Genomic DNA, 10,033 nt, shown 5'->3' with positions numbered 1-10,033 from the left:
TTTATTATTTATTTGTATAAACACACAATTTCAATTGTTTTAAAAATATTCCAAAACTTAGTAAGAACATCATTGACCAAAATTATAAAAAAAATAGTATGCATAAAATTATATAAATTTTATTAAAATATTAACACATACTTAGAATATGTTGTACAAGTAATGTATAATTTCAGACACGATTTGTTTGAATTTGTCATTAATATATAGAAATGTGGATAAAAACAATTTTATCCTCGAATTAATTCTTATTGGCAGTGTGTAGAAACAATTATATCTTCATTTGTATGAAGATTAAGTTTTTATGACACAAGATGACAATAATTAATAATTAATGTTAACAAATAGGGAAATTAATGCTATATAGTATAAAAATCAGAAAGCAAGTTTTCTAATATAACATTAAGAATAAAGAATGTATCGTTTTTGAAAGTAAATATTTATCAAACAATTTGCTATCTAGTTAATGACATTAATTACAATTTTTTATTTGTAATTAATATTATGGTTTGTGTTGAATGAAAAATCAATCAAATTAAAAGTTCGAGTATAATTTTATCAACCTTGTTTCATTAACCAACTACAATAATTATTCTATTAAATATAATAGAATTATAGCTGCCATCATTGAACTGTTCAATTATTTTCATTGTCTTATATTTTCAATAATGCATATATTCCTAGATTTTAGCGTATATTATCGAAGAATATTTCAAAATTTGTTTTATATGTTTTACGATTTCTTAACATTTTGTTTATATCGTTTCTATGATCTTTTTATTACAAAATAAGTATCAAGCAAAAAAGACATTTCACGCATCAATATCAGTCTGAAATGCTTTTCACCTTTAAAACAATAATAGATTAAATGCATTATGGTAAGAAGATTACTGCCCTAAAATTGAATAAGTCTGTGTATGATAATGTTTTACAATACTGTAAGTGTAATATTATATACTACAAATGAATTTACGATATTGTGGTGAATTAAATAGATTGCATTTTCTTTATATGCAAATGTCAATGCATTAAAGTCATGTCTTTTTCTTCTTCATTCTATGATTTAAAAAAAAAAAGATGAAAATAGACGATAGATATCTATTTGAAGAAGATAAATATATGTTGTTGAAAGATTCCTTAGCATAAACTTTTATCTAACGTTGCCTAAGCTGTGCACTAAATGTACAAGTGTTGTATCGGTATTTGCTATTTTGTAATTTATATAAATTTTATGTACATTATACATAATAATATTAAAAACAAAGACCCTTAAAGATAGAAATTCACGCAGTCACATTTCACGTAATGTTCTTTATTTATTCGGTATAATAACTTTATCAGACTCATCTTTAGTCTATGAAGATTAATTGAAATTGATATGATAGGCCTGATTGTGAATTGTTCATATATTTAGATCGATGTCTTATATCAAACAAATTTTATTTTGTTGCACAAATGTCAATTAGAAACATTAAAAAAATGTATTCATACAAGTGGAAAAGATTTATAAGTGATACTGTGATTAGTATGTTCGTATGTTTTAATGGAATATAATTTAATTGTTTTTATCATATTAATGTAGTATTAAAATATTATTTTGTTTTTTGAGTTTATTAATTATATATGCGGTTATCTCGGTAATCTCTGGCAGTTTTCGATACGATATTGTTTTTATTATTATTAATGATATTCTATTTCATTTTTAATACGTTATATTAATAGATTGTTTCAAACTTATCTTTCTTACATTTAAAAAAATGCGCAAGCATTACGTTATTCGAGATCCATGCAATATTTTGTTCCAACTTCACTTAATGAAAGTAAAAATATTCATTATACACATTTTGACTTTATCTAAAATTATAAATAATATGTATTTCAATATATCACAATATGGTGGTGCCAAAGCATTTTAAAATTACTATACGAAGTATCAGCGTGCGTGAAACACTCATAAATTTGTGTTTCAACATAAGTCTTTAACTCTGTGTATTTCAATTTCAGTGCTGAGCTATTAAAATTCTAACTATTTTGCTTCATGAAAATGATCAAAATTTTAACAATATCTCTTTTTATACATATATAACAATTTTTTTTCTCCAAATTATTTATATGCTTCAAAATTAATTCGTGCTCAGCATAAATTTATTTTACTTTAATCGTATAACGATTATAAATTTCGCTAGTCTATAATTCGGCACCCTATCTACTTAACGAAAACTTTCATTTTTTATTATGAACAAATTATACAAAAGACGAAAAACCAGGCAATGGTGCTCTCGACCTTGCCATATTGTTCATAATAATTTGTCCCCCATTTAAACTGACAACGGCACTACCTTCAGGTTCAGAATCAGTGTACGATGAATAATTTCTAACTGGTTTCTGACGTTTCCAGGACTGTCTTAAGGAATCATTAACATTAGCGTAATGATTTACGAAGGAATGTGGATCCGATTGTACACTTTCATTCTCGCTTTCAGATCCCTATAACATAAAATATGTTATGTATAATGCATATGTTTTATATATATATTTAAGGAATGTTACCTGTGAATCTGTTGAACTAATTTCGGAAGGTTTTTCCGTAACGCTGCTATCGTCAGGGTTTTCATCATATCCTTTCAGACTTTCTTCGTCACTATGATAAGCAACAGAGGCTGGTGATGGTCTAGGAGGTGACTTTCCCAACATTGTAGGAGGAGGAGGATGCATAGATTTTCTTGCTAAAGTGTTTCTTTTACCTAATGTACCACAAGCATTAGCCATATTCATTGCACCACCACCTCCTTGTCTTGATCTATAAAGCTCTAAATCAGATTCTTGTCTATCATCAGTATCCATTGCCATAGATTCTTCAAGTGTCTTTTGTGCTTCTTCTAGAACAATTACTTGATTATTATAAACCCATATACTTTGTGTTAGAATGTATTTATTACAACTTACGTTTATATTTATAGCTTTTACTTTTCACGCATAGCACTGCTATGACCATTATAATAATTATAATTGATGCAGCAGCTAAAGTAACCATAAACCAAGTTTGTCTGTAAAATGGTTTATGTTGTAGATATGCATATTCAAGGTATAGCTTTGATGGAGTTAAAATCTAAAAAAGACCAGTAAATTATCATTAGTATTTAATGCTTAGAAATATTTATAAAAATGTATATACAGCAATTCTATTTACCGTTTCTGTGGAATATGCTGGATAACTAATTCCATAACGATTATATGATATTACTCTGAATAAATACGATGTAGATGGAAGCAAATTTTGATAAGATACAGAATACTCCGTCAATGGTCCATTACTACTACGTACGATTGTCTGCCAACGACTGTCATCTATAATTACAAATATAATAATAAAATTTATTTGGCTTTGATAATGAGATCGTAAATGCAATTGAAAACATCTGCAGGTTTTCATAAAATTATGTGCTACAGGAAAGAATGATATATCTGGTTGCTTTCATAGCTTTTGAGAAAATAATGATGACTGAAAACTTGCATAGTTATGTTGTGTGTCATACATTACATATTTTAAGGGAATTAATGAAGTATTAGATGTAAAAACTGAAAAATTAAAACTGTAAGAATACACCATCATCTAACATGTCAAACTTTAGCTATTTATTTATTACTGTAAATTATAGCAGCATTCGAAGTTAAGATGTTTGAAGAATTTCTAACTGAACTCATGGAAAATGTCATGCTATGACATTATCATGCAATCAATAGTACAAATATCACTAAACAAATCACAGATTAATAACAAACAGGAAGCTATATTTTAACGCTAACAAAAATCATATTTAACTGTTGAAATCATCTAATATAATACTCGACGTTCAATATATTTACGTGCATTGACACTTACAATGCTGCCACTCTTCCATTGCTATATGATTATAAAAAAGGCAGTATTAGTAATATAAATAATATATTCTGGAATTTTATAAATAGATAATTTATTTTTAAATATGTGAAAATAAAATAATCAAAATAACTATATTATTCATTTTTATCTTTCACGTGTATAAATATATACTTTTTAGAACTATTTTTCATTCTTTTTATCAATTCTGTAATCTTCGTTTTAATATTTGAGGGGTTTTATAAATGTTAAAATAGTTTATATTATTTACCTTTCCGGCGCGTTTCGATGTAGTATCCTAGAATGGGTCCTTTTCCAGAAGCACCGTTAGTCCACTGTAATTCAACACTAGACACTGTTTTTGTAACAGCAAGATTGCTAGGTGCCATTGGCGAACCTTCTTGTGGACCTGTTGTGACATTTCCAGATATAGGCGGACCAAAATCAATGGTTTGCGCTCTAACCATAAAAGTATACGTTTCTTCTTCTTCTAAAGGTTGAATTAGTAAACTTGTTTCCGTTACCTTTTGTTTAACTTGCTTACTAAAACCTACAATAATATCAAATGTTACGTATCTAAGCAATTGTTTATTCGTATATTAAATATCTGGAATAACTTTTATACTAAAAAACATACGATCATTTTGTTCAGCAGTTTCATATGTAACAATGTAGCCTACTATTTCACCATTTCGTAGCTTTGGTGCTTCCCAAGAGACGCGGAGACTAGTCATTGTAATTTCTGAGAATTGTAAATTGTGTGGTGGTCCAGGTATATCCTATAAATCAATTGAATATATTTAAAAAGAAAAGAGAGAAGAGAAGCAATTATGTCATTAGTTTAATTATTGTTAAACTTATGTACCTGTTTAGTTCTGACAGTGATAGATGGGGTTCGAGGACCATCGCCGGCAGGGTTGAAAGCCAATACTTGAATACGATATTCTGTATATTTATCTAAAAACACTAAGCTATGTGTTAAGTATGATGCTGGTACAACTTCTATTTCTTCTTCCTGTTTGTTTTCCAAATCTTGAGGAGAATCAGTAACTAAATAGAAAATCTAAAATAAGAAATATAAATAATAAATATTGCTTAAACAATTAAATTAAAAAATAAATTCTATATGTAAATGATAATTTTACTTTATATCCTAATAAATCTCCATTTTGCATATTAGCTTGTGGTGGTTTCCAACGCAGATGTACTTCTGTAGAAGAAATTGGTTCTGCTTTTAGATGTTGTGGTTCTCCTGTAGGAACTGCTTCTCCTACATATACAGTCACTGGAGGGCTTGATGGACCTTCGCCTTCAGAATTGAAGGGTAATACTATTACTTCGTAATACCTATCTTCTGTCAAGTCGCTTAAAACAATCTTCGTAGCCTGTAAAAGTTAAGAAAAGATTAATAAAACTTATCATTTAGAATCTATTACAGTGTTCTATAATTATAATTATAATCATTACTTTTATTCCTAAAACTTCTTCTTTAGGCGTATCTTGAAGGGCTGTGGGGAAATCAGAAACTGGTTGATAAACAACGCGATAACCACCTGTTTCATGATCGCCGCTCCAATATACTTCATCTATTGCGTTCCAATGAACCTCTATACTAGATGTCGTTATTGGAACTACTTTCAATCCAGTAACTCCCCGAGAAGGTGCTATAAATTCATATTATGATAAAAATTATGTATCTTAAGAAAATAAATTTAAGACAAATGAAAAGTGAATTTTATGTACCTGCTGGTAGAGTTTGAACTTGAACAGATTCTGTACTCCAAGTTGAAGGTCCTATATCGTTAGTTGCTTGTATTCGGAATTGATAGAATGTAAATGGTTTTAAATCATTTGCTGTATAAGATGTTAATGTTGGTTCTACTCTTTCAGGAATCGTTTGAAATGGTCCTGAATTTTCTGATTGTTGTACCGTATAATATCTATAAAAAAGCATTATACATATTAATTTTACATAATATAAAAAATTATATATTAGATGTAGTGAAAAATTTACCTTAATGGTGCAAACCCATCACGGCCAGGTGTCCAATTAAATGTTATCTGTCTACTTTGTATTTGCGATCTGCTAATTTGTGGCATCGATGGCGATTGCGGACGTTCTCTATTATTTGTAGTAAAAACGAGAGCATACGCTGTTTTTCCCCATCCTAATCTCGTTTGTGCTGTTACCGAGAACATGTAATACTTCTCTGGCTCTAGTCCAGTTGCTCTAAAAGTTCTATCTGATGCAGGAAACTCCTTCGAAAATTGATGATCCTGACTATTATTTAGATGAAACATAACTTTATAGGCGAGAATCTCTCCGTTCGGATCTTCTGGAGTATCCCAAATAATCCGAGCAGTGGTAAAGCTTACATCAGGGAACGATACATTCGATGGAGGTCCAGGAGCATCTTCAAATGTTTGTACTCTAACTGGCGGAGTGCTTAAAGTGCCATCGCCAAGACGCGTATAAGCTAGAACTTGTATGTGATACTGGACAAATTTTCGAAGTTCTGTTAAAGTTGTTGTAAATGTTGTGTTACTAGGAATGTTTTTATACTGGAATGCTGATCTAGCATTTGCACCGTAATAAACTTTAAACCCTTCTATTTGTCCATTCTGATGTTCTATGGGAACATCACCCCATCTAACTAATATGGTCGTGGAAGACGTTGCATTGGCTTCTACATTAATAGGACCCATCGAAGGAACTGATTCGCGAGTTCTTTCAACAGCTTTCGGGCTTATTGTCGATGACCCAACGTCATTAAGCGCTTGCATTACAATTTTATAAAGAGCATATTCTTCCATGTTCTCTAAAATATACGAATTCGCTGTATGGTCTTCTATAGTTATGCTCTTTGACTTGTTCGTTCGAACTTCGGTATAAGTAACATTATATCCCCTTGGATTTCCGTACCATTCAATCTGTTGTAATGGAATCCATCTAACACGCAGTTCCGTGGCGCTCATTGCACGAACCGTAACATTCCTAGGAGGATGTGACGGTGGTGCTTGAATCGTTTGAAATTCTTTTGTTGGTTCGGAAGGTTGGGAAGCACCGACAACGTTGTTAGCTATTAATCGTAATTTATACTGCATAAATGGAATTAGACCACCTACAGTGATTGTACTAGCATCAGGATCTGAAACTTCGTAAATATTGTACCATGTTGTGTTTCGAGTGGTTTGTGCTTGTACTGTCCATTTTATTATGGACGAATTGCCGTCAAAGCCTGGAGTAAATTGAAGAACAACAGAGAATGCATCTATATTAGACAGTGCTAATTTAGTTGGTGGTTCAGGAAGAACAGGCTCAACGCCTGATTGAATAACAGCTACTGCTGGTTTTCCAGGCCCTACTGAAGTCCAAGCAACAACTTCAAATTTATAATGAGTCATTGCTTGTAAATGTTCGATTTTGGCTGAAAGAGTGTCTGATGTGAAGTTTTCTACTCGTAGAGAATCCGGCACATCTTTGATCATATATTTTAATTGGTATTGAATAAGAACTCCATTAACTTCCTGTGGAGCATTCCATTTAACCGTGAGTGAACGATCACTTATGTTCTCAAATTGTAGATTTTCTACTTCTTCAGGTACATCTTCGCGTGTACGAATTTGAACGGGAGAACTTTTTTCACCATCACCTGGATCAGTGAAGCATAATACAGTTATATTGTATAAGGTGTATTTCTTTAAACCTGTCATAATTGCGCTTTGCTCTGCAAGAGGATCGAATAAGCTAGGTGGTACGGTCATCGACTTGTATTCGCTCGCTTCTGTAAAATTATGCCCGATCCAGGCTTGTAATTTATAACCTTGATTTATTCCATTAATCTTTTGCGGATTGGGAGGTTTCCACCACACTTTTATCGATGTTGAATTAATAGCTGTTACCTTTACGTTTGTGGGTGGTGCTTCAGGTACTCCTTCCTTGGTTTTAATCTTCAAACCTTCCGTAAATACTCCAACCCCTTTATCATTATACGCTGCTATCTGTACGATATAATCCTTCCAAGTAATTAGGTCGGTAATAAGATAATTTCTTTGTGCTTCGTTAGTAATATTTTGTATTGTCCATGGATTGTCGTTGTAGCCGTATAGTCTATATCTTAATACGTATCCTAAAATATGGCCGTTTCGATATTCTTCTAATGGAAGCTGCCACTGCGTGATTATTTCTGAGGATGATCGAGCGGAACCAACGAATCCTACCGGTGGTCCACTCGGAGCTACAGTAAAATTCACAAATATTAATAAAAGTTTGGGAAACTATTAAGATTTGCAGGCTTGTAACTATTACTTACGCTCTTGAGGAAGAACTACTACATTACTAGGATCGGAAGGAGGTCCTTCGCCAACACTATTTTCTGCAGTCACTCGAAACTGATATGCGGCAGCAGCTTTTAGATTGTTCAATAGTACCCAACGATTTTGTGCCGAAACATTATTACACTCCGTGATCCAATTTAACGCAGAATCAGGTATTGGTCCTATATAAAGTAAATCAGAAATATATACGTATATAAGTAGACATGTACAGACAGATTAAATCTTTTATTAAAGATCAATTTATATTTAACTACCGAGATCAGAAACCTCCCGCCTTTGAACAATAAACTTTTTTGTTGGACTGTTTCCATCAAAGCCAGGAACCCAACTAACGTTTATGGTGCGAGGTGAAATTCGCTCGACTCGACTAGCCATTACGTTTATTGGTGCGAACGGTAATTCGATTACACTAAGACGAGCAGATCGAGTCTCATTTCCTCCTGGAGAAACCACAGAACACATATATTCACCCACGTCAGACGCACGAACGGCCGCTATTTCCAATGTACCATCATTTCGCATTTTTACTCTTTGACTGGCTTGTGTATTTATCACTCTGCAAAAACAACAAATATACTGTAACTATTTTTATTATCATTAATATCATTAATGTAGAAATACACGTACTGTGAATTATGAAACCATGCTATATCGTACAAAACACTTGGATCGTTGGAGACCTTGCATTGTAATTCCGCGGTGTAGCCGAGAAGTACGGAGGTATCCACAGGTGGTTGAATAATTTGTGTTCGAACTGAAATGAATTAAATTCTGGTCAGAAAATGATTTCTTACTACCCTAAAATTATTTAATCATATTTTACCTAAAACAGTAAGATACGCTGAACCATTTACAGAACCAGCTTCATTAGCTCGAATACACGTGTATTTTCCGGCATCGTTTGGTTTTACCGCAGCAATTAAAAGATCTCCGTTATCTAAGACTTGTACTCTTCCGGCGATTTCCACAGGAATTGTATCTATTAATGAATCAATGTGTATATCAGTGTTATGGTATTAGTTACCCGTATGAATTAGTGATTAATAATTTACCATTATAAATCCATGTAGTGTTAGGTATCGGAGCTGCTACAGCATTACATGTTAAAGTTGCATCCTTTCCATCTAATATAGTTTGGTTTTGTGGACCATTCTCCATGATTGGTCCAGATGCTGAAAACAATAATTTGAGTCTATTAATGTTTTGCTCGTGACCAGGAAGAATTGATTACATGCACGCAAAAAAAAGGCAGGAACAATCGATCACAAAAGTAAACTTTCCCCATTTCAGTGTTTTCCAGTATACCATCTATTGACATTTTATGAATAATAATAAAAAATGAATAAAAAAAAACATTGGAAAGAATTTAATAGTGTTCATTCATATATATAATGGAAAACGCTGAATTTACCAATACCTGATTTCAATTAATAATAATTCTCTATTACCGAAACTTTATTTTCACTAAAAGTTAAATTACGTATACTCTATGGCACAACTACAGAAATAGCTAATATTCAAAAATTTTTTCCTACAATTGTCTTCCTAATCTAGAAACGTGCTATTTACGATATATTTTGTCCGTTTACTGTAACGAAGATACAATTTTGTACGTGCAAATGCTTAAAACAATTCCTCTACGTTTTCTGATACTGATAAAAGTATATTAATTTTGTTCCAAATATAAATATAATTGAAAAATACTTTTTGTTTGCAATAGTGTTAATAACACTGTATATTGTATGTTGTGTAATAACATCACATCATATTTATTATTACGTTCTTTGAACATGTTGAGTATTTTCTATAATTTTT

At 31.6% G+C, this 10,033-nt stretch overlaps 1 protein-coding gene and 1 long non-coding RNA gene across 5 annotated transcripts in view; one reads left to right on the top strand and one right to left on the bottom strand.

The window, feature by feature from the left end:
• Positions 1 to 530: 530 nt before the first annotated feature.
• The window catches only part of Sdk (sidekick cell adhesion molecule), a 43,745-nt gene continuing 34,242 nt past the window's right edge, over positions 531 to 10,033 (bottom strand). For 2 of the 4 annotated variants that reach the window (XM_072000650.1, XM_072000652.1), the window contains 17 exons: positions 9,271 to 9,390; positions 9,042 to 9,197; positions 8,846 to 8,972; positions 8,473 to 8,774; positions 8,194 to 8,379; positions 5,895 to 8,118; positions 5,624 to 5,820; positions 5,348 to 5,544; positions 5,026 to 5,265; positions 4,746 to 4,943; positions 4,518 to 4,659; positions 4,152 to 4,430; positions 3,884 to 3,904; positions 3,191 to 3,348; positions 2,947 to 3,109; positions 2,551 to 2,879; positions 531 to 2,487 (listed from right to left, as the gene is read on the bottom strand). In XM_072000650.1, the coding sequence (XP_071856751.1) occupies positions 2,245 to 2,487; positions 2,551 to 2,879; positions 2,947 to 3,109; positions 3,191 to 3,348; positions 3,884 to 3,904; positions 4,152 to 4,430; positions 4,518 to 4,659; positions 4,746 to 4,943; positions 5,026 to 5,265; positions 5,348 to 5,544; positions 5,624 to 5,820; positions 5,895 to 8,118; positions 8,194 to 8,379; positions 8,473 to 8,774; positions 8,846 to 8,972; positions 9,042 to 9,197; positions 9,271 to 9,390 (5,282 nt within the window). In that variant the 3' untranslated portion in view covers positions 531 to 2,244. The remainder of the gene's footprint in view (positions 2,488 to 2,550; positions 2,880 to 2,946; positions 3,110 to 3,190; positions 3,349 to 3,883; positions 3,905 to 4,151; positions 4,431 to 4,517; positions 4,660 to 4,745; positions 4,944 to 5,025; positions 5,266 to 5,347; positions 5,545 to 5,623; positions 5,821 to 5,894; positions 8,119 to 8,193; positions 8,380 to 8,472; positions 8,775 to 8,845; positions 8,973 to 9,041; positions 9,198 to 9,270; positions 9,391 to 10,033) is intronic. The other 2 variants (XM_072000651.1, XM_072000653.1) reach the window with 1 other exon arrangement.
• LOC139985874 (uncharacterized) lies at positions 4,321 to 5,622 on the top strand. Its single transcript, XR_011799514.1, has 3 exons — positions 4,321 to 4,447; positions 4,536 to 5,204; positions 5,374 to 5,622. It is a non-coding gene; the product is annotated as an uncharacterized lncRNA (long non-coding RNA).

The sequence above is a fragment of the Bombus fervidus genome, chromosome 3 (genome assembly GCF_041682495.2).
Source record: "Bombus fervidus isolate BK054 chromosome 3, iyBomFerv1, whole genome shotgun sequence".
NCBI lineage: Eukaryota > Metazoa > Arthropoda > Insecta > Hymenoptera > Apidae > Bombus > Bombus fervidus.
Note: the sequence above shows the minus strand (reverse complement) of the source record. Positions and strands in the feature narration are given on the sequence as shown.